We start from the raw sequence: 23,593 nt of genomic DNA on the forward strand, positions 1-23,593 counted from the left end.
AATTCCCGAAGCATAATGAAATGGCTGATGCTTTATGCCGTTGAGTTTCCGAGGGGATTATTACACAACAGAAAGCAGGAACACGCGTGGGGAGTGGCTAGAACAGCATGTGGCCCATAATAAAGGCCACAAATGTAAGCTCTTAAGTGTATCTGTTATTGTTAGTAAAGGGAATTTGTCTCCAGAGGGGCACCGGCATGAGGGCGCAGGAGAGGCCAGCTCAGTGGCTGCCCAGTCTTGCAGACACTCCTACGAGAGCTCTGATTGGCCCAGCAGCCTTCAGTGGGAATGACCCTATTGGCTGGCATTTGGGACGGCCACTTCATTGGCTGCCTCACCCTTAGGTCCGCCTGTCCATTTCAGCCTAGGTGAAGGACCGGGCGTGTCCGGACCTGGGCACACTGCCAGCCCTCATGGGGGAGAAGCCTCAACCGTCCCTACCCCTCTGCCTGGTCCCCGGCAGGAGGTACTCGGGCCAGAATATTAGTTCACACTTGGAGAGGGCGGCCAGGACAGATACAGGACACCCAGTTAGTTAAAGTGGAATTTCAGACAAACAACAAATAACCTTCCACTTGAGGGCATGATTATACTGAGCAATTATGCCTCAGTTGCTAAATCCAGTAATCCTAGCCTAGGACTCTTCAGCAGCCCTGCAATTGGGCCAGGCAGGGTCAGGCAATCTTGAGCTCTTCACCTTCTCGTGTGCTCCTCGCGTGACCCTGTGAAGCAGACGAAGAAACTGAGGCAGGAGACAAGCAAAACTGTCCCAGGGTGTCCAGCTGCCACAGTTTGAACGGAGGGGGCTGGGGGCTGAGTCGTCACCGTTCCCACCACCCCTGGGGACAGCAGCAACCTGAGGAGAGGAAGGTGAGTGCACCCAATGGAGGTGACCTCGGCTGCTGCCCCGCCCCTTATAGCCAGGCCATCTCCCCTCTTAAGAGCACTTTTCCCAGCCGCAAAGATCAGGTGCCTGCTTGGACTTTAGATTCATTGTGCGAGCACAAGTCTTTGAAAACCACTTGCTTAGATATTAACAAACATGAGTGAATGCACTGGAGGCTGCTGAGATCCAGCCTCTAGAGACTACCAGACGCAGCCGTCGCGGCCACCGAAAGTGGGGCGTGGGGCAGGGTGGGAGTTCTCCCACGTAAAGGATGAGCCAGGCTTCCGTGGCATTTGGAGGGATGGCACACTCAGACAACACTGAACGAACTGAAGTCGAGTCATTGTGGCCCAGTGTGAAGACATGGGCCTCTGACCAGGACTTGGAACCTGACCAGAATCCCATTTCCTGGGGAAGGACAGCGTTAAAGTAGATATGGGGTGTTGGGGAGCAGCTCACACTGGGGCTCCCCTGAGTCAGTGGCCAGTGTGACTTTCATACCCCAGGCGGGAGCTGGACACCCGTTGCCACTATTATGATCGCAAACACTGTTCCTCAGCCTGTGAGTTTCAAAAGCAGGGTTTCTCAACATTGCACCTGCTATGGAATGAATGCTTGTGCCCCCCCCCCCCCAATTCGTATGTTGAGGTCCTAACCCTTATGTAATGGTACTAGGAAGTGGGGTGTTTGGGTCCTAAGGGTAGAGCCAGCACGAATGGGATTAGTGCCCTTTTAAAGAGATCCCAGAGACTTCTGTCATCCTTTCCACCTTGTGAGGGCACCAGGAGACAGCAGCGGTCTGCAAACCAGCACCGCTCACCGGCAAACCCTCACCGGCACCCAGCCGTTCCCGTGCTCTGACCTCAGACTTCCAGCCTCCAGAGCTGTGAGCGATAAATTGTTTATAAGTCACCCAGCCTGTGGCGCTCTGTTATAGCAGCTTGAACAAACTCAGAGCAACCTTAATGCTAATTCACAAAAGCCATTTTTACAGGTTTGCCATGCTTGGTCTGTGACAAGTGCTCGACTGAGATGGTGTCATTTACCGCTCCTGGTAGGGTCATAATTCATACCCGGTCTTCATCTCTGAGCCCACCAGCCAGGAAGCTCATCACCAGGGGCCCTAAGGTGTGCGTAAGAGGGCATCACACAGCAGGACTCTGGTGGCAACATTCAAGGTTCTGAATTTGAAGACGCCAGCCCAGCAAAGCTGCTGCTGCTCCGCGGAGGCCAAACATGAGTGGTCAGATGTGGAGTGGGACTTCCTGGTCCCGGAGCCAATATGGAATGCTTCCATGTGGCTCCTGTCTCCTTCTCTGAGGGTGTTTGGTGGAGGACTGGATTCGTTGCCAGCAGAAACCATTTGTGACAGTCTTAGAGTCTTAGAGTCTCTCTCCAGGATCCCTCCACTTTCCAGCACCCGTCATGTGTGTAATAACCTTCAGTTTTCCAGGATGGCTGAATGTCACAGGAAAATTATAGAACAAAAATTAATAAAGAGAGAAAATGCGAGAGTCACCCGTGGTTGCAGTGACGCTGGAAACTCGCCAGCATACCCCAGAGAGGGGAGCGGGGGAATGTCCAGACCCTCCCTGGAGCCCTGGCCTGGCCTCTGGCTGTGCTCCTGGCTAAGTCTCTGGCTGCAGGGGGTTAGGGGTGAGGCAATAGTGGATTTTCTTATATGGCCTTTATTATGTTGAGCTAAGTTGCATCTGTTCCTAACTTTTGAGAGTTTTAATATGATGGGGTATTGAGTCTTAGAAAATACTTTATCGACATCTATTGAGATGATCCTGTGATTTTTATCCTTCAACAAACGGCATTTGGAAACTGGATATCCATATGCCAAATATTAAAATTGGACACTTATTGGGGCAGCTGGGTGGCTCAGTTGGTTAAGCGTCCAACTTTGGCTTGGGTCATGATCTCACAGCTCGAAGGCTTGTACGTTCGAGCCCTGCATGGGGCTCTGTGCTGACAGCTCGGAGCCTGGAGCCTGCTTCAGAGTCCGTGTCTCCCTCTTTCTCTGCCCGTCCCCTCTCACTCTGTCTCTGTCTCTCTCTCAAAAATAAACATTAAAAATCTTTTAAAAATTAGATGCTTATCTTACACCATACACAAAAAAACTCAACACAAGATGAATTAAACACTTAATATAAGACCTGAAACTATAAAACTCCTAGAGGAAAACATAGGGGAGAAGCTTCATGACATTGGCCTTGACAGTGATTTCATGGATGTAACTCCCAAAGCACAGGCAATGAAAGTAAAAAGAGACAGGTTTTCATCAAACCAAAAAGCTTCTGCACAACAAAGGAAATAACGAAGTAGAAAGTCAGCCTGTGGGATTGGAGAAAATATTTGCAAACTATATATCCGATAAGTGGTTTGTTTCCAAAATGTATAAGGAATTCCAACGATTCAATAGTAAAAAAACAACCTGATTACAAGATAGACACAGGACATGAACAGACATTTCTCCAAAGGAGATATACAAATGGCCAAGATGTATAGAAAAAGATACTCAATGTTGGGGCGTTTGGCTGGCTCAGTTGGAGGACCATGTGGCTCTTGATTTCAAGGTCATGAGTTTGAGCCCCACGTTGGGTGTAGAGATTACTAATGAATAAATAAATAAATAAACTTAAAAAAATGCTCAGTGTTACTAATCATCGGGGAAATGCAAATCAAAACCACAGTGAGATATCATTTCGTACCTGTTAGGAGGGCTATTATCAGAAAAATAAAAGACGACAAGTGTTGGTAAGGATGTGGAGACACTGGAACTTCTGCACACTGTTCACGGGAGTGCAAAACGGTGCAACCACGATGGAGAGCCGTGTGGAGCTTACGCCAGCAGTTACAAGTAGAGTTACCACACGACCCAGCAATCCCACTTCTGGGTGTTTATCTACAAGACCTCGATTTATACTTGAATAAAGCTGTTAAGAAAAAAGAACCCTCCAGTGGCTCCTGTCTTGGCACAAATCAAAGCCGATGTGGGTACAAATGCTACAGCTTTGCTTGTCACTTCACCTTTCACCAGGCTTCCCATTTTACCAATCTCTGGCCACACTGACCTGCTTTCTTTTCCACGGGCACACTGGATCTTTTGGTTCCTCGAGTGTTTTGCACTGTGCTTTTCCCCAGTCCTTCCGTGGTTCTCACCGTCCTACCCTTTGGGTCTTACCCGGAGCCTACTGTCCTCCTCCCGTGGCCTTTTCCACCGTCTGGTCACCCTGTTTATTTCCTTTTTGGTGCTTATCATATCTCTTATTAATTTGTATCTTTGCATATTGTCTGTCTGGCTCCTTGAGTGCTAGGACCTTGTCTGTCTCTTCTCTACTGTGTCGCAGTACCTCAGCCAAGGCCTGGTTTACCAGACACTGATTCAGTTCAACAGCTGGTGCTAACACACCTTTGTGGAAGCCTCTCTCACTCAAGGCTGACCTCACTCGCGGACTTATTCCTTCCTCAGTCCATGTAAGGAAGCACCTGTAAGGAAGCACAAGTAAACGGAACGCTTGTCCATAACCCTTGGTTTCTGGTAGGGGGAGGGGTGATGGTAGAGACAGACAGTAAGCAAAAAGGTATGAGGCAGGGGTGCCTGGGTGGCTCAGTTGGTTGGGTGTCTGAGTCTCAGTTTTGGCTCAGGTCATGATCTCACTGTTTGTGAGTTCAAGCCCCGCATTGGGCTCTCCATTGTCAGTGCAGAGCCTGCTTTGGATTCTCTGCTCCCTTCTCTTTCTGCCCCTCTCCTCATTCTCTCTCTCTCTCTCTCTCAAAACAACAACAACAACAACAACAACAACAACAACAACCACCACACATTAAATACTACTACTAAGTATATGAGACCGAGGACATCAGACAGTGGTGAGGATTATAGAGAGAAATGAAGCAAGGGCACGGCAAACCTAGAAAGCAGTAATAATACCAGCTGCTTCAGATCCAGGCTTCACCAACGTCCCTTAACCCGTCCTCCACCGATTCTTCCCCGGCCTCACTGTGCCTCAGTTTCCTCTTCTGTAAGACGGAACGGAACGCAGCGCTTCCCTTCCCCCTCCCTCAGCAGCGGTGAACACCGCCCAGGGTCGCGCAGGTGCCCTGCAGCAGCGGCTGTGCACACACGATTCCCACTTCCCTTTTCCCCTCAACCACTGGGCTTTGTTGTTGTTTTTTTTAAAGAAATTAAATACCACCATTTTTTCCTTAAGTGTTGTGGTTTCGGTTTAAACCATGACTTTTCTGGGGAGCCCTGGTGGCTCAGTCGGTTAAGCGTCTGACTTGGGCTCAGGTCACCATCTCACAGTTTGTGGGTTCCAGCCCCGCGTGGGGCTCGGAGCCTGGAGCTGCTTCGATTCTGCGTCTCCCTCTCTCCCTCCTCCTTCCCCCTCCCCCTCCCCCCCCTCAAAAATAAATAAACATTTAAAAAACGTATATGAGGGGCGCCTGGGTGGTGCAGTTGGTTGAGCGTCCGACTTTGGCTCAGGTCATGATCTCACGGTTGGTGAGTTCGAGCCCCGCGTCGGGCTCTGTGCTGACAGCTCAGAACCTGGAACCTGATTCCGATTTTGTGTCTCCCTCTCTCTCTCTCTCTCTCTCTCTCTCTCTGCTCCTCCCCTGCTGGTGCTCTGTCTCCGTCTCCCTCTCTCTCTGCCCCTGCCCAGCTCCTGCTCTGTCTCTCTGTCTGTCTCTGTCTCTCTCTCAAAATGAATAAACATTTAAAAAGATAAACCATGACTTCTGTGATTACAGGGAACACAGAAAACGCAGCACGGCGCCGCGCCGTCTGGAACAGGGCGGGCGAGGCCTCACCCATTTCCCGGAGGCGGACGTGGAGGCTGCGGGCTCGGCCGCCTGTCATGAGCCTCCGGGCCGCAGGCGGCAGCAGCGGGCGGCGGCGGCTGCACTGTGGCGAGGGCGGCGGGCGGGTTCCAATGTGGCGAGGGCGGCGGCGGTCAGGTGAGCGGCGGAGGGGGGAGTCGGGGCGGGCCGGCTGAGGGGCGGGGGTGCCGGGGGTGCGGGGAGCAGGGGCGCTCGGCCCTCGGGGGCTCTCTCGGCCGGCCGCGGCGCCCCCTGCCCGAGGGCGCGGGGGACGAGCGACGGGCCCCGGACCCCCGCCCCCACCCGGGGCGGGATCCAGACCCGACGGGTCGGGGCGCGCACCCTCCGGGCCTCCCTCGGGCGCAGAGGGCGTTGGCGACCCGCGCTGCGGTGCTCCGCGGCTCGGACGCGTTTATCACCCGAGAGGGGGAATGCCGCCCCCTCCCCGCCCCCCAGGTGACGCTGTCACCGCTTCCGGCCTCGACGTGGGGCCCGCGCCACCTCCCGGGACTGTGCCACTGTCCGCGAATGCTGGGCCGCGCCGGGCCTCAGTTTCCTCGCCTATGAAATGGATGCGCGCCCGCCGCGGGTTCGCGGGGGTCCCCAAAGTGTGGCCTGTTGTTGTGAGCCAAGTTGGGGAAGGTGCCTGTTCCCGAGGCGGCCAGCGGCCACTCCGCCGGCGTCAGTGGCAGACAACCCCCCTCCAGCTGTGGCGGGGGTGACGCTAGACCCTTTTTGGTGGCTGTGCCCCAGGCAGGACACCGAGGCTGGCGGAGTCACGAACCCCGAGCTTTATCCTGAAGTCCCCTTGATTGCTAACTCGCGTTGTCCTCCCCTCACTTCTGCCAGAGAAGGGTCGTCTCGGAGGAGGGCAGAGGTGGATAGTGGGCTTAGTGGCTTCCTTTCGCTTTCCTTCCTTTCGCTCAGTCTCCTCCCTCCTGCCTGTTCCGTGGGAGGCCAAGCCTGAGTGTGGGGGCAGGGCTCTCTGAGGGGTGAACCCCGCGGGCGCGGTGTGTGGGTCCGAGTCAGCTGCTGTGTGCTGCGGTGGCCCAGTATGTTGGGACATCACCTGTCTGTGCTTGGCAGCCCTGAGCGAGGCATGATTCTCCAACCTGGCAGGAGAGAGACTGAGGCTGAGGGGTCAGGGGACCCTCCATCCATCCATCCATCCATCCATCCATCCATCCATCCATCCATCCATCCGTGGCCTCTGTGCCAAGCCTGAAGCCGGCACTACCCGTAAGCAGGCAAATGAAAGATGCTTTTCCAAGGGAGCTTCCAGCCCAGAGGAGAGCTGCTCAGAAGAGCACAGGTGTTCCCCCTTTGAGCTGCTCTGGCCATATTTTAAAATGCTGGGAGATTTCCTGGGGGTTGGGCTGGGCATCATGTGATGACAGTGACAGTTCGGTTAGGAGCACCTCTGGGCTGTGGGCTCTCCTGCCTTATTTAACTACATACTTGGTCCTTCTACCCACCCCAGTAGGTAGGTATTCTCCCTTATTTGTGGGCAAGAAAATGAGATCGTATAGCTCATCACTGGGAGACCCAGAATGTAAATCAGGGCCGTATGATTCTTAATAACATTAGGAACAATGATAATGGTAAGTTGTAGCTGATATTTATTGGATGCATGCTGCGTGCTGGCCAGGATACTCAGACCTCTGTATTTAATCTTTGTGATAATCCTATACAGCGGGTACTATTATTATCCCCATTTGAAACATGAGAAATCAAAAGCAAAGAAAGGTTGAGGCATTTGCCGGAGACCATGCATGTCAGCTGGGAGCTGGCAGAGCTGGGATTCGAATAGCACCAATTCGTTTTATTACCACAAGGCTCCCAGGGCGGCCAGACAGGGTCTGTTTTGGATGTAAGAGACAGAAATCCCTCTCCCAAACAGAAGTTTATGTCTGTCTTATTTGAGTGAAGCCTGGGGGTGAAGCAGCTCAGGGTTTCTACATCACAATCCAAGGTGGCTACTCTAGCTCCACCCATTACCTCTGCATCCCAGGTGACCAGAGTTAGAGCTGAAGAGGGGCAGTGCCTCCTTTTAAGAACAATTCTCATGAGATCTTTCTGTTTAAATTCTATCGGTCTTAACATAGTCACATGAGCACATCTAGCTGTAGGGATGCTAAGCCAAAAATCCAGCTCCCCCACAGTCAAAGAAAACACAGACCTGGATAGTTGTTAAAAATAGTAAACACAGATTTTATTGAGGGCTCTTGAGGGGAAAAGAGCCGTTGGTCTTGAACCCAGTTCGACGCCGAATACGGCGTGGGCAAGTGGGAGTTTATAGCCAAGGAGCAGCTTAAAATCATTGCGTGGAAACTTAATACAGGGGAGACGTCAGGGGTGAGGGGAGGATTCTGGCTAAACCCACCCGACAGGATCTTTGCTGAGGGCAGGCCGGGTGATCAGATGTCACCTGGGGGTGATACCAGATGTGAGGCTGACCGGGCATCAGAGTGGGGGACTCTTGCTAAACTCAAACAGCAGGGTTTTGTTAAAATTGGAGTTTACAGGAAGGGCACAGGTGGGCCTGTGATAGATTTTGGGAGCCTGACTAAAGTCTGGTCAAGTAAAGAATCTTTGTCACCGCCTGGGGAGAAGAGGTGAAGGAGTATGGCCCTTCCTGCACCCCAGAGTCCTGCTTCATAGGACACTGTGGCCCCTGCCATTTGGAGAGGCACCAGGCATTGGGGCCCAACCACCCAGTGTGAGCCGCCCAAAGCTTTCAGGTAACAAGGGAGAGGAGGCTTAAGCCCATGGCACCTGTAATTTCCCGTGTTTTGACCCAGGGGCAGCCAGTCAGTGGGTGCCAGACCAGAACTCCTGACCCACATCCTCCCTCCAGAGGCCAAACAGGCAGGACAGGTCTCACAGTGTGGGCGTTTCTGACCCAGATGCAGGACAGCCGCCAGCACTGGGCAGGGGTGGGGGGTGACTTACCAAGGCCATCCGTCTGGGCTCAGTTCTCTTTCTTTTGCAGGGGGTGCAGATAGGGGTCACAGGATTATCCTTGATAATTGCAAGTTATTTCAGACTAAATGGCACGAAGAAAGCAGCTAATACCTGTCACTTTCTACAAAGCTGTTTTACAAAACCTCTGACTTGCTGTCACCCTGGAGGCAGGGAGAGGCTAAGGAATGTGGCCCCACCTAGGAAGGAAACCCCTGCCCTCACCAAAGCCCCTTTCTCCCTGTCGGAGGCCATCGGCCCTGTGTGTTCTGGACCAAGCCCTCGGGAGGGGAAGCAGCACCAGGTGGTGAACTAAGAACTTCCTCCCCCTTCCTGGGAGCCCAGGGTGTGGGGCCATGTCCTGACTCAAGCCACAGGGAGCCTCGGTGGGAATCCAGGCCAGTGAGGTGCCACCCTTGCTGACATGATGATTAACGAGCGATGCCGGGGTCTCCTCTACGTGGCCAGCAGAGAGCTGGAGCTCCGAGGGCCCTGGGAAGGTGGGTCCTGCCCAAGGCCACGCTGCGGGTGGCCGAGCAGGCCTGGGCTCTGGGCTCCAGAGGGTACAGCACTGTGACCTCTGGCAGTCTTCACCGGTGGCTCCGCTCAGGGGCTGTGGTTTTGGGTTGCTCTGACAGAAAGGGAGCACAGCTGGTTGGGGCCGGAAGTAAGGAACCGGGTCCTGGGAGGTGGTGTCTCACGGGGGCAGCCGGGCCTTTCTTCCAGCTGGACTGGGGATGAACGAGGCGTCTGGGGCCGACGGGAGGCGAGGGGCCTAGGTTCCGACCGGCGGGGTGCCCTCGGGTAGGTCGTCCCCCTGTCCTAGCTCTGCTTGTGCCACCTGCGGGATCTGAGTGGGTTGCTGTTACTGAGGGGGTGCTGCCGGTGGGGCCTGGGTGAAGGGGCTGAGCTGGCTTGGGGACGGGCAGCAGACGGCACCTGTGGTGTGGGGGGGCCCCACCTGGCCCCTCCTGGGGAGGGGGAGGAGGCCAGGCATCCCCTCTGAGACCCCAGGAACTCGGGAAGGGGACGGCAATGCAGCGAGTGTGGGAGCCGGGCGGTCATCTCTGCCCCCCTCTTCCTCTGCAGGTGGGATGCTATGGAATATGATGAGAAGCTGGCCCGGTTCCGGCAGGCCCATCTCAACCCCTTCAACAAGCAGCTGGTGCCAAGGCAGCATGAGCAGAGGGCCAGCGAGGAGGCCCCAGACTTCGCTTCTGAAGGCGGGTGCTGGGGGGAGGCCTGCGTGGGCAACCCGACCCCTCACATTGTGCCCCCCGCTTCCTAGTTCCTCTTGTGGAGCACCCTGGCTTTCCCGTGGAGCTGGGCTCGTGCTGGCCACTTCCCTTTTGTCCACGGCACAAACCACTTCCCACCTGTTCTTTAGTTTACTTATCTCTGCCCCTCCATGAGAACACACAGTCCTGGGGCACCTCTGTGGCTCAGTCGGTTGAGTGTCCGACTTCAGCTCAGGTCATGATCTCTGTGAGTTCGAGGCCCGAATCAGCCTCGCTGCTGTCAGCAGAGCCCATTGTGGATCCTCTGTCCCCCTCTGTCTGCCCCTCGCCCACTTGTGCTCTCCCCAGAATACATATTCACACACACACACTCCCGAGGGCAGGGATTTATGACTGTCTTGCCACTGCTGTGCCCCAGGGCCCAGCACATAGCAGATGCTCGTTAAAGGAACGCTTGGAGCGTAAGCTCAGAGCTGAGGTCTCATCAGGGAGATGTTGGAACGCGCTGAACAGAGGCCCAGCCAGCAGCTTGGGAGGTCAGGAGGGTGCGAGCTCTCCGAACGGCAGACTGAGTCACCTCGGGGTATCCAGGGTGTGTGTGGGCGCGCGTGTGCGACACAGAGGTCTCCTACCATTAGGAATTCTGTTGTTCAACCGCCTATATGGCAGCCTTCAAGCCATATACACATACGCAAAGTATGCCTTAGAAATTGGGGTGTTTTTCTGATACTCTTGTACACCTCTTCTTGGCACTATGTGTGTCTTTCCACCTCTTTTTATTTTTCTGTTTATTTTTTATTTTAGAGAGAGAGAGAGAGAGAGAGTGTGTGTGTGTGCATGCAGGGGAGAGGGGCAGAGGGAGAGGGAGAATCCCAGGCAGGCTCCACACTTAGTGCAGAGCCTGACATGGGATCATGACCTGAGCTGAAATCAAGAGTCTGATGCTCAACCTCAACCGACTGAGCCACCCAGAGTCTCCCCACCTCATTTTCTGGAAAGGCTCTCTCTTAGTTGTAAAGGATATGGGTGCCTTTGCAAATGCAAACAGGGCAGCTGCAGGGCAGGGCCTGGTTCCTCTCGGGACCTCCTGTGGGCTTCCGTCATCTCAAGGGTCTTTCCCACCCCAGCTTACTCCTGGTGGAAACACAGGTTGATTTTTCCTTCTCTCTCTGCTGTGCTCCACCCCTGCACCCACTCCAGAGGCCCTGCCTGAGTTGCCCCCTGGAGAGCCAGAATTCCACTGCACTGAGCGAGTGATGGATCTCGGCCTTTCTGAGGACCACTTCTCCCGCCCTGTGGTAAGGTTTGGGCCTGGGCGAGCCCCTGAGGCAGGGGGAGCTGGCCATTTCCTTGTCTCCCCGCCCAGTCCACCTGAGCTGGGGCTCCTGGGCCTTGGATCTGAGACCACATGACAGCTGAGTCTCACCCTGAAAACCTGCTTTGGAACCAGAGATGGACTGACCTGGGGTTTGGGGCCTGGAGCTGCTCTTCCTGTGTTTGGCCTTCCCCCTCCTCATGCTCCGGGTTCCTGTGAGGCAGATGTGGTTCCATGTGGGGTCCTAGGGAATCCTGCAGCTGTGCAGCAGGGTGAGGGAGGGGAGGGGTCCTCCTGCCCATCTCCACTCAGCTCTGCAGGGCCATTCTCCTCTGTTTGATATTTTGTTCCGTGGAAACTTTTTGTTCTGTTTTGTTTTAATTAAAGGGCTCTAATGATTTCTTTTTAAAAAGTTTGAAAATCAGAGTGTCTGTGTGGCTCAGCTGGTTTAAGTGTCCAACTCTTGATTTTTGCTTGGGTCATGATCTCATGGTTCAGGAGTTTGAGCCCTGCATCGGGCTCTGTGCTGACAGTGTGGACCCTGCTTGGAATTCTTTCTCTCTGCCCTCTCCCACTTTCATACTCTCTCTCTCTCAAAATGAGTAAATAAACTAAAAAAAATCAAGTTTGAAAATCTTTTAGTTTTATGCAAAGTATCCTCAACTTAAAAAAATTGTTTTTTAATGTTTATTTATTTTGAGAGAGGCAGAGCGCAAGGGGAGGGGGTAGGGACAGAGAGAGAGAGGGAAGCACAGAATGTAAAGCAGGCTCCAGGCTCCGTCCGAGCTGTCAGCACAGAGCCTGACGCGGGGCTCAAACTTACGAGCTGTGAGATCACGACCTGAGCCGAAGTCGGATGCTTAATTGACTGAGCCACCCAGGCCCCCTGCGTATCCTTAACTTAAAAAAAATGTTTATATATTTTGAGAGAGAGAGAGTGAGTGCATGCAGGAGCCAGGGAAGCGCAGAGAGAGAGAATCCCAAGCAGGCTCCACGCTGTCAGTACAGACCCTGACGCAGGCTCGATCCCATGAATTGTGAGATCATGACCTGAGCTGAAATCAAGAGCTGGTTGGTTCCTCAGCCACTCAACTGATTGAGCCACCCAGGCGCCCCAGTATCTTCAGCTCTTATTTGAGAGAAACATAGTAACATTCAAATGTAACTTAAGTCAGGGGCGCCTGGGTGTCTCACTCGGTTGAGCGTCCCTTTGAGCGTCCGACTTCGGCTCAGGTCATGATCTCACGGTCTGTGAGTTCGAGCCCCGCATCGGGCTCTGTGCTGATGGCTCAGAGCCTGGAGCCTGCTTCCGATTCTGTGTCTCCCTCTCTCTCTGCCCCTTCCCTGCTCATGCTCTGTCTCTGTCTCAAAAAATAAATAAATAAACATTAAGAAAAAAAATTTTTTTTCAAATGTAACTTAGGTCAAAAAAGATTCACCCAGGAGCCCCCAGTTCTCACTGACGTTTTATTTCGAATATGGTCTTTAAGTTTTACTGGTACGGATATGTATTTCATGACAAAAATTTTGAGCCACTCCTATGGGTCACACACTGAGATCCAAGAGTAGGGGTGTCACCTTCTCTTTGCCTGGTCTCCTGGCGAAGGGCGGCTCCTGAGGGCAGCTGTCTTTCCTGGTGTGGGATCTGCCTCAGCTCCCCAGCCCAGTCTGCAGCCTGGTCTCCTTCTGCGGTGACAGCAGTGTCCTGAGACTAGGGCCTTTGCTGGGCCTTTGCCCTGGGTCCTTGTGAGGTGCTGGGGCTGGGGGTGTGTCTCTGGGCTTGGTGATTAAGCTAGAGGCCACTTCCTCTCCTTCATGACAGGCCAATTGTCATTTCCCCAGCTTTCATCCAAGAGGAAACTCTGTAGAAGTAAGCAAAATAGCATAGTGAGAAAAGTGATTCGATTTCTCTATTTGATTATTTTTTATTTTTAAAATTCTTTTTTTATAGCGTTTACTTATTTATTTGGGGGGGGGCAGAGAATAAGCAAGCAGGGGAGGGGCAGAGAGAGAGGGAGACACAGAATCCGAAGCAGGCTCCAGGCTCCGAGCTGTCAGCACAGAGCCCGATGTGGGGCTCGAACTCATGAACCGTGAGATCATGACCTGAGCCGGTCAGACGCTTAACTGACTGTGCCACCCAGGCGCCCTGCAGTTCAATTTCTGAAAGAAGGAAGTTGTGTTTTGAAAAACATCCTGAATCAGGTTTTCAGGGGCCTGTGAGTAGACAGGTCCAGCTGGGGGTCTGGTTGCATGGGGTGGTTCTGACCTGTGCTGTTCACTTTCCTGGGCCTTGAGCAAGTCCTTGGGCCCCTCTTGCCAGGCTCCAGTTTCTCCATCTAGGCGAGTGAGGAACAGGGAGGTCTGCTCTGGGCTTCACCTTCACATGGAGACCGCGCACGGTGGGCATTTGATGCAACCTGATGCCTGCCCCCCCCCCCCCCCCCCCACTGGGCAGGGTCTCTTCCTGGCCTCTGACATTCAGCAGCTGCGGCAGGCCATCGAGGAGTGCAAGCAGGTGATTCTGGAGCTGCCCGAGCACTCGGAGAAGCAGAAGGATGCCGTAGTTCGGCTCATCCACCTCCGGCTGAAACTCCAGGAGCTGAAGGTGTGTGCTGACCTACCTACCATGGAGGCTGGGGGGGGAATGTAGGAATCTCCCCTTCCAGATGCTGAGGGGCGGAAAGGGGGGGCCCTCGCCCCTTGTGGGGCTATTTCTCTATTAGTCTGATCTTGATTGGCCAGTCCTGGTCACATGCCACCTACTGGAGCAAGTAAGTGAGGTAAGGCCTGCCTCGAACCTCGTTACCTAGAGTTGGTGGGTGTGTGTGGGGGGGTGGTTCCTGAGGATTTTGCAAAGGGGACACTGGTAAGGGTAATGGATTCTGGAGGCCAAAACCCATAGCTGTCCTTGAAGTCCTTGAGTGTGTGCACTCTTGAGCTTGGCTGCCATTGGGTCCCTGACTGGCTCATGAATCCCTGGGAACTTAGAAACTAGAATATTCACTAGGATATAGGTAAGGGTATGGTAACAAAGATGCCCCCAAATCCAGTGGTTTAAAGGAGTCAGATGTATAATTTTACTTATGTAGAAACCCTATAGGTGGCCTAGAGCCCATACGGCAGCTGATGGTGTTGGGGATCCCAGGCCTTCCAGTCCTTGTGAGAATCCAAGATGGCCTCATGGCACTTTGAGTCTGTACTTAGCAGAAAAAACGTGGGAGGGGGGAGAAGGCCATGTCACTCCTGCTCACACACCCTTGGCCCTAACATGGTCCCAGGACAGCACCTAGGTGCAGGAGATGTTGGGAAAATCAGTCTGTACTCTGGGTGGTTCAGGCCTGACTCATCATTGGCGATTTCTTTCGCTAAAGGGAAAAGGGGGTGTGACGTTGGGGGAGCTCACAATATGTGCTGTAAACGGTACCTGGAAGAACTAGCCCCAGGGGCTCACGGGAAGGGAAAGGAGTTACAGCAGGCTCACCTGTGGCCCCTCCCTGGGCCTCTCTCTAGGACCCCAACGAGGACGAGCCCAACATCCGAGTCCTCCTCGAGCACCGTTTCTACAAGGAGAAGAGCAAGAGTGTGAAGCAAACCTGTGACAAGTGCAACACCATTATCTGGGGGCTCATTCAGACCTGGTACACCTGTACAGGTGGGCTGAGCCCCAGACCTGCTCCTCCTGGGTGGGTAGTCCTGGTCCCCAGGGCAGGGCAGAGACCTTCAGCCCTGCTGCCATATCTGGGCTGTGTTCCGGTGAGTTCTCTGCAGTGTGCTCAGTATTTGCTGAGCCCTGAGGAATACTGGGCACAAAACAAGGGACAAGAGACTCAAACTCCTGCCTTTATCAGGCTCACATCCACGTTCGGCTTTCTAGTATAGTAGCCACGAGCCACACGGGAACTCAAACTGATTCAAACAAGTAACGATTTAGTTCCTTACTAGTGCTGTCTACGTTACAAGTGCTTAATGGCCACATGAGGCTGGGGGCTACCATGTTGGTCAGTGCAAAGAAAACGTTTCCATTATGGCTGCAAATCTCTATGGATGGTGCTGTTCTGAACGAGCATATGGTGTGTCAGACAGTTGAAGAAACGTGAGGAAAGAGAATAGCGTAGGTCAGGGAGTGTGATGGGTGTGACTTTAGGGTGGAATAAAAAGGCATCACGTGACATTCAAGCAACACTTGGAAGTCAGGGAGCAAGTCAGGAGTGTATGTGGGGAAGAATGCCCCTGGTGGGGGGGACTTGGCTAGATACCCTGGCTGGTGTGTGTCCAGTGTCTTCAGTGTGGAGCAGAGAAAAGTGTGGCTGGGCCATTGCATCTGAGAGGAGGTTGGTAGAGGTGGGCTCAGAGGCGACCAGGTACTTTCTCTAAGTGCACCGGGGGCCGTAGGTCGGTGCTGGACGTGCTTAGGTTTTAACGAGATCACTCTGGCTGCTGAGCTGAGCACCAGCTGAAGGAGGAAGTGCAGAGATGGACAGGGAGGATGATGGCGCTCTGATCGGGGTGGGGCTGTTTTGGAGGAGAAGAACCCAGGTGCAGCACTGCCTGAAGGGCTGGAAATGGGCATAAGAGTGGAGTTGAGATGATTTACAAATTTTAGTCTCAGTAGGTGGAAGGTTGGAGTCATTGAAACGCGAGGCGGGAAAACCATGTGTGGGAGGTGGGTTTGTCAAGGAAGAATGAGAATTCCATTTAGACTGAGCGGGTCTGATGCCCTTCAGGCATCCAGGGGGGAATGGCCGGTGGTCTGGAGTTGAGGACGAAGGCCCGCACGCACCCACAGGGCAAGGCTTGGGAGGGGGCCTGACAAGGTCTTTCAAGTTCTGGGGCCTGCAGTGGGGCCTGGAGAAGCTCTCAGGTCGATGTGGGAATCGGAGTAGAGCTGAAGGCCAGTCCAGGCTGCAGGATCCCCTCCCTCCCCCGTCTGAGAGGCACGTTGCTGGTCCTCCCCACCCCAGGCTGTTATTACCGCTGTCATAGCAAGTGCTTGAACCTCATCTCCAAGCCCTGCGTGCGCTCCAAAGTCAGCCACCAAGCGGAATACGAGCTGAACATCTGCCCCGAGACAGGGCTGGACAGCCAGGATTACCGCTGCGCGGAGTGCCGGGCGCCCATCTCTCTGCGTGAGTGCCCCCGGAGAGGGCAGGGCGCAGGGTGAGGGAGGCTGCTCCGGGCAGGGTACCCCGGCCAAGAGCTGTGAGAAACTTGGATCAGTCAGACGCTAAGGACGGCTTGGCTCCCGTGGATGGTGTCCTGCTCTCTCTCCTGGAGGAGGGAGAAGGGGCTGCTACTGGTGCCTTTTCTCTTCCCGCTCAGCAGACCGGGCTCCCGCCTAGGTCATGTGGGAGTACTCACAAGGCTGCCCTGCTCCAGCCTCCCCGGCGGCCCCAGCGTCACAGAAAGCCCGCCTGGACGGGAAAAACGGCACGATAGTCGCTCGTGCGCCATATGTTAGGCCTTCTTCCAGAGAGTTGCTGATGTTAATTTATGGGGTCCTCTCAGCAGTCCCGTGGTGGGGGTTATTGTCCCATTTTACCGATGACAAGGCTGAGGGTAGCCGGGTGCCTGATTTGCTTCAGGTCTTGGGGCTCAGAAGAGGTTGCGTCAGGTCTGGAGGGTGGCTGTTTCCCTGTATGTGGCCCCTTCCTTCCACAGGGGGCGTGCCCAGCGAGGCCCGGCAGTGTGACTATACCGGCCAGTACTACTGCAGCCATTGCCACTGGAATGACCTGGCTGTCATCCCGGCACGAGTTGTGCACAACTGGGACTTTGAGCCGCGCAAGGCAGGGGCAGGGGCAGGGGGGGAGGGGTGGGGCTCGTATACAGGCTGAGTGGGGAGGAACTGTAGCCCCAAGGACGGAGAGCCAGTGCTCAGGCCTGGGGGGTGGGGGGAGCGGATCTTGGTCCTGGGGGGGGGGGCGTGGGGGGGGTGGTATGTGTAATGCTGGAGGTGCCACTCCATCGTGTCCCCCAGGTGTCCCGCTGCAGCATGCGCTACCTGGCACTGATGGTGTCTCGTCCAGTCCTCAGGCTCCGCGAGATCAACCCTCTGCTCTTCAACTATGTGGAGGAGCTGGTGGAGATCAGGGTGAGGCTGGAGGGGGCAGGGTGGACGTTGTCCCCCCCCCCACCCCGCCCCGTGTGTCCTGGGAGGAGAGATGCCACCTGCTGAGGGCTAGTGAGGCCCCTTGGCTACCTTTAGGGTTAAAGACACTAGAGCAGTGTCCGGTCACAATGACAGTAGGCCCAGAGGCAATTTGAAATTTTCTAGTAGCCGCCTTAAAAGTAAAACGCAGGTGAAATTAATTTTAACAATATATTTTAGTTGATCCAATGTATCCAAAAGATTATTGCAACATAATTAACGTACTACATTATTGAGATGTATTGCATTCTTTCTCTTTTTTGTACAATGTGTCTGAGGATAAATGCATCTCAGAGTGCAGTTGGCCTGGACGCTGTGATTTGAACTTGAGCTCGGCTGCAGCTCTCAGATCTGGGACCATCCCGGGGGATGTGACCTAGGGGATGCATCCTGTCCCCTCTTGACCTGGAGTGCCAGCCCCCTCAGCCACCCAGATGTGCCAGGGTGCAGCTCCGCCCTGGCCGGGAATGCCCACCTGCCCCTCTCGTCCTTAGAAGCTGCGCCAGGACATCCTGCTCATGAAGCCATACTTCATCACTTGCAAGGAGGCCATGGAGGCACGTCTGCTCCTGCAGGTCAGGCCACTGGAGCGGGAGCTGGGGGTCCGGGGTCGGGGAGGAGGAGGGCACATGGGAAACAGAGAGCCAGGGCAATGAGGACACGCTGCGCCCAAGACTTTTTCAGACGAGTCGACAGCTTATGTGTGCTGTGCATTTGGCACAGGGTCTCCCAGACTCCCAAGGAACGTGAGGTCTTCAGTAAGCAAACAGGCAGTCTGCCCACAAAAGCGTTCTCTGATTACGTCCGTGCGAGAAACACTGGGAGAAGCAGGTATTGACCTGAATCTCCACGCAGTGGACCGGGCACAGGCGTGGACCGGGCACAGGCCTGCCCAGGCAAGACTGACCACGAACACACTTTTTCAGGCTCACTTATTTGTTCAACAAATATTCGGGGGTATTCACTGTTCTAGATCCTAGGGAGCAGGGAACAAAACAGGTAGGGATCCTTGCTCTCACTTCAGGGAGCACCCTTCGGGTGGGGAAGAAAAATAAGCAGAACGTCGGGGCGGGGGTTGAGGTCTGTGGACAAGATACGGCAGGGAAAGGAGGTGCAGAATGTTGGTGGTAAACAGGGCCAGGGCCGGGAGGAGGTGTGGCATGCTGGGCAGAGGTGGGGTGTGCCCGCTGTGTTGGAAGCAGCAAGGTGACCGGTGTGGATGGCGCAGGGGGTGCTCTCTGGGGCCCAGACACCCTCTGCAGCCTGTTGCTTCCATGAGCACCCCTAGGGCCCAGATGTTGGGAGTGTCGGGGTGGGCAGTGGAAGGGGCCCTCACCTGGTATTGGGGTCACGGTTGCTGGGACCCACAGCTCCAGGACCGGCAGCATTTTGTGGAGAACGATGAGATGTACTCTGTCCAGGACCTGCTGGATGCGCACACGGGCCGCCTCAGCTGCTCGCTCACGGAGACCCACACACTCTTTGCCAAGCACATCAAGCTGGACTGTGAGGTGGGCCCCCTAGCCCGGACCGGGGGGCATCGCCCTCTGCTCCCAGTCTCAAGGGCAGGGAGGATGGGAAAACAGCTTGGCCCAGTGTGCCCTTCGGAGCATGCGCTGACCTGCCCCCCACTCTCCACTGTTGCCCCCCAGCGGTGTCAGGCCAAGGGCTTCGTATGCGAGCTCTGCAGAGAGGGTGATGTGCTGTTCCCCTTCGACAGCCACACGTCCGTGTGCACCGAGTGCTCTGCTGTCTTCCACAGGTTAGTGTGGCTCCGACCCACCCTTAGGCCAGGTGAGGGGGCTCCTGCCACAGTGGGGGGCATTTAGGGTCAGGTCTTTGCTGCCTGATTTTCAAAGCCCTTGGCTTTGATCCTAGATACGGGGTTAGACCCTGATGTGAACTAAATTCAAAGTTCCCCTGGGAACAAGCACCTGTGGGGCTGGGGAGGGTGCTGCAGCCCAGACCCCAGGTGTGCACACGGTGTCTGACCTGCTCCCATTTTCCACCAGACCTGAGATGTCGCAGAGGCCAGAGGTTCCTAGACTTCCTGGTTCCTGGCACCCTCAGTGTCCCGGTGTTTTTTTTCCAAACATCCCTAGGCCGAAAGAAATACCAACATTTTAATTAAGTACTTAGATTCAAACAACTTAAGCATTTGTGACAAAAAGACTTAAGGGGTTGTTTGGAAAAAGAACACACGTATGTTGGAAGAAAAATAATTTAATTCTCTAATGAGCGCAGTTACGAATACTAGGTGATGCCTGCTGGGCCCTGCGTGACTTCTCACACTGGACTCAGATGGCCACCCCCCATTTCTGTCCCCCATTTCTGTGCCACGGGTTTTTGCCTGGCACTTGCTGTTTGTCCTAGCATCCAGTGACACCGTGGAACTGGGATTGCCGTCACCGTAGCAAAAACAAATGCTGCAGGCGTGGATTCCCTTGAGCTAGCAGTGTGTGTGCTGTGTGACAGATGTCAAGCATTGCTGTGTCACCACCAAATCTTAATAGTCCCCAGGACCCTGTGCCCCCCCAGTGCCCTGGGCGGAGGCTCGGCACAGTGGTGTTAAGCACAGGTAGGGAAGCCAAGCGGTGAGAGCGCCCAGCGGATGGTAGCCAGCGGACAGGTGCGGACCCTGTGCGGAGGCCTGCGCTGAGAGCCGGGTCACGGGCCCGGTAGACACATCTGGGTGCCGACCTGGCTTCTGCCCTTTGGGAGAAGGGGGATGTTAGAGCCTGACTTAGGAAGCCTGTGAAGGCTCAGCGGTAGAATTTCACATGCAGGGAGCCCGGACCTTTCCTAGGGCTGACCCCCTGTCCCCCCCTGCCCCCAGGGACTGCTACTATGACAACTCTACCACGTGCCCCAAGTGTGCCCGGCTCACCTTGCGGAAGCAGTCACTCTTCCAGGAGCCTGGTCCAGATGTGGATGCCTAGAGCAGCAGGCACCACCCCCCACCCCAAGCCTTTCTGGCATCCAACCTGCTGGTCATTGCCAAAGTCAAGGTGTTTTTTGTGTTCTGGAGACCCCAAGGGTGCAGCCCCTGGACATCTCCGTTGTGTTGGGCCAGAGGGGTGTAAGCAGCACCATGAGGCCCGTCATCTGTCTCCCAGGCATTTGCTGGGATGTGGTGCAGCCTGGCTCTTTGCTGGGTGTGCTGCTGTGAGGGCTTCAGGGCTCCGTAAGCAGGGGAGTGGGCAAAGGGCGTCTCACCTCCCCGGTGGCAAAGAGCCTTGGGGCCGAGGCTGCTGGGCTTTGGCCACCCTGAAAACCCAGAGAGGACTTTGGGGGAGTGGCCAACAAACCCTGGGGATGCTGGCTACATACACCCAGACTTGGCCTGAGGAAAATCTGCCATGGATGATTTGGATCTACCTGGAGGCTCCCATCCCCCAGCTCCTTGTCTGTTTGGAGACTTCTAGTTGTCTCTGGCTGGGGTCGTCCACAACTGTCTCCTGAGGGCTCTGCCCCTGCCTCTTGAGGTTCTGTCTCTAGGTTCTCCTCTGACAGGATCAGCCCAGGGGTTACCTGTTCTGTACAACGTGGAGGGAAGGGGGCCGTGGTCTCTTCCTCCTACTCCCCCTGCCGCTGCTCAGCCCAGCCTACCCTGGTGCTCCAGGCTGGGTGGCTGGGGGTCCAATTGGAAGAGGCTGTCCTGCTTCCCAGTTTGGAGCAGGGACTATGCCCTTGGGGGAATTCTAGGTTAGGCAAGGGGTTGGCAGCAGTAGGCCTGTGTGGCTCTTCTGGGAACTCTCTGCCTGAGGGGCTCCATGCTGCTGCCACAGTGCCTGCGGAGGGCTCTGGACGGCCCAGAGACCACCAGCCAGTGGTCTTTTGCTTGGGGCCTGGAGGTGCTGGGAGTATTTGCTCAAGGGAGCTTTGGGCAGGAATCTTAGAGCCCATGCGGGAAGCCTGGGGCACAGGATGTGGAAGGTCCTGTACACCAGCTGACAAATGGGACCCTTAGGCAGAGGGTGAGAAGCCACAGGTTCTTCACTGGTGGAGCCACAGTCAACCTCGGTATTTGCGGGGACGTTTTGTGCTTTAGAGACCTTGCCATTGAGGGGGGAGTCCTGTGGGAAGGGGACGTTTCAGGATGTGGCTCTCCAGCCTTTTGTGCCCTCTTGCCCAGACTGTGGTCAGCTGTTGATGCACATGGTTAACATACATATGTGGTGGGGGTGGGGTGGGCAGGGAACATAGCCACTTGGGTATCCATCACCTTTGGCTAGGAAACCCAAGAGGAGATGCTTCAGCCAGCAGAAAAGTCGTCTTAGCCTGCTGGAGGATCAGAGGGGTGGCTAAAGACCGTGTCCCCTCCTCCTGGCTCTTCTGCGCCATCAGAAAAGCCTCCGTTGGTGGCTTTAGGCAGTCCTCTCGCTGAGTGTTCTGATCTGCCTTGGGGTACCAGTGAGAAGCAAACTTTGGTGAGGTTGGGTCAACAGGTCCCTGCCCTGCTTCCCCTTCCTCTCTAGGGCTGAAGAGGGGCTTAAGGTCCAGATGCCCTTTTCCTGCACCCCCAGATCCACACATTTTCCACCACTGCTTTCCATTTCTGTCAGAAGGATACTGGCCATTCCCGGCTTTACCGTGTAATGGACGTCACATCATTATAGTTACAATCACCACGTCCATAGAAAGCGTTAATAAGTTGGCATCTGCTGGACGAGGAGTTGGCCCCCTTTTCTTTTTAACAACCCCCATTCCCTCCTCCCCCAATATTGCCATCTTCCCCTTCTGGATGACCGAGTCTTTAAACAAAATCACGTGTGGGTCTTGGAATCCAAGCACTGTAGCCAGAACCCACCAAAGAGCCAGTTTGCACGGCCAGCGCTTCACAGAAAAGCAGCAAGGGACACCTGGTTGTACTGATGCCATAGCCGCTGTCTCATTAAATCTGTGTTCTCTAGACTCTGGTGTGTGTGGTGAATTGGGGACAAGACAGGATTTCTTGACATGCAGACCAACTGCAGTCTTAGTGAAAGCCCACAGCCTTCCCCATCCAGTGGGGCCAAATGTGATTCGGTTTGGGGAGTGTGTGATGAGTGTCAGAGGGCTGAGTGTGTGGAGTCCCCTCAGCTCCATGTCTATGAAAGATGAAAACACATAACTTGGGGTTGTTCAGGCTCTAGGAAGCATCGAGCACTGAGCCTGGCGTGCAGAGAATGTTCGGTAAGTAGAAACTGTGTCTTCTGGAGTCCTCATGGTTGAGGGATTATCTCATAACCCAGTAGAATCAGCGGGAAACTGGCTGATCTTGCAAGTCACATGTCCAGCTCCTGGCAATCTCTTTCACAAGCTAGACCCACAGAAGGGCCCTCACTGCAACTCAGGACCATTCCCATTGCCCTGGGCTTCAGGAGAACCCTAACTGCCCCTCTCCCAAATTACATTCAAGCCTCTGTATATGTACATTCTTTTCAGAGAGATGATCTACAGTTTTGACCAGGATCTCAAAGGGGCCATGACCCAGCGAATATAAGGAATCTTCTGATAGACTGTAACCCTAACCCTAAAGAAACCAGAGAGCTCTATGGGCGCAAGCCGAAGGGAGGGAGGAATGGTGTGGGAGTGCTGTTTGTGGGCCTGGTCTTGGCATATTTGAGCACACACCTCCAACTACAAGTAACTAAAGCTATACTTTGGATACTTGATGTAAGATGAATATGTTTTCCCTCTCTTTTAGGTGATGAAATGGTATTTTCTTTTTACCATTAAATTTTTTTTTAATGTTTATTCATTTCTGACAGAGAGAGAGAGAGAGAGAACATTAGCCGGGCGGGGGTGGGGGGGTGGATAGAGAGAGAGGGAGATACAGAATCTGAAGCAGGTTCCAGGCTCTGAGCTGTCAGCACAGAGCCTGACGTGGGGCTCGAACTCACAAACCGTGAGATCATGACCTCAGCCAAAGTCGGATGCCCAACTGACTGAGCCACCCAGGAGCCCCGCTTTTATCATTTATATATTGGCAAACTTAGATATACAGAACTATTGCAAAAACATTCCCATTTACCTATCTCCTGGATTCCCTAAATATTAATTTTTTTTTTTTAGCATTTATTTATTTTTAAGAGAGAGAGACAGAGCACCAGGAGAGGAGGGGCAGAGAGAGAGGAGACACAGAATTTGAAGCAGGCTCCAGGCTCCAAGCTGTCAGCACAGAGCCAGATGCGTGGCTTCAACCCATGAACCGCGAGATCACGACCTGAGCT

At 54.4% G+C, this 23,593-nt stretch overlaps 1 protein-coding gene and 2 long non-coding RNA genes across 10 annotated transcripts; 1 reads left to right on the top strand and 2 right to left on the bottom strand.

Moving 5' to 3' along the window:
* Nucleotides 1-10: 10 nt before the first annotated feature.
* Nucleotides 11-5,782, bottom strand: LOC122234058. Its single transcript, XR_006211777.1, has 3 exons — nucleotides 5,705-5,782; nucleotides 4,305-4,381; nucleotides 11-722 (listed from the first exon to the last, which is right to left on the bottom strand). It is a non-coding gene; the product is annotated as an uncharacterized LOC122234058 (long non-coding RNA).
* Nucleotides 5,783-5,796: 14 nt separating this feature from the next.
* DEF8 (differentially expressed in FDCP 8 homolog) lies at nucleotides 5,797-22,292 on the top strand. Of its 8 annotated transcripts, XM_042968814.1 has the most exons (14): nucleotides 6,141-6,952; nucleotides 8,239-8,454; nucleotides 9,401-9,478; nucleotides 9,764-9,897; nucleotides 11,113-11,210; nucleotides 13,686-13,835; nucleotides 14,741-14,882; nucleotides 16,192-16,356; nucleotides 16,889-17,016; nucleotides 17,208-17,321; nucleotides 17,873-17,953; nucleotides 18,749-18,889; nucleotides 19,031-19,140; nucleotides 20,215-22,292. In XM_042968814.1, the coding sequence occupies exons 4-14, from the start codon at nucleotides 9,774-9,776 to the stop codon at nucleotides 20,315-20,317; spliced, it is 1,356 nt and encodes a 451-aa protein (XP_042824748.1). In that variant the 5' UTR covers nucleotides 6,141-6,952; nucleotides 8,239-8,454; nucleotides 9,401-9,478; nucleotides 9,764-9,773; the 3' UTR covers nucleotides 20,318-22,292. The 8 variants fall into 8 exon arrangements, with proteins under 8 accessions (XP_042824752.1, XP_042824749.1, XP_042824748.1 ...); XM_042968815.1 differs by lacking the exons at nucleotides 8,239-8,454; nucleotides 9,401-9,478 and adding an exon at nucleotides 5,816-5,851 and having other exon boundaries at nucleotides 6,800-6,952; XM_042968816.1 differs by lacking the exon at nucleotides 9,401-9,478.
* Nucleotides 13,023-14,780, bottom strand: LOC122234059. Its single transcript, XR_006211778.1, has 3 exons — nucleotides 14,712-14,780; nucleotides 13,497-13,566; nucleotides 13,023-13,089 (listed from the first exon to the last, which is right to left on the bottom strand). It is a non-coding gene; the product is annotated as an uncharacterized LOC122234059 (long non-coding RNA).
* Nucleotides 22,293-23,593: the final 1,301 nt, after the last annotated feature.

The sequence above is a fragment of the Panthera tigris genome, chromosome E2 (assembly GCF_018350195.1).
Source record: "Panthera tigris isolate Pti1 chromosome E2, P.tigris_Pti1_mat1.1, whole genome shotgun sequence".
NCBI lineage: Eukaryota > Metazoa > Chordata > Mammalia > Carnivora > Felidae > Panthera > Panthera tigris.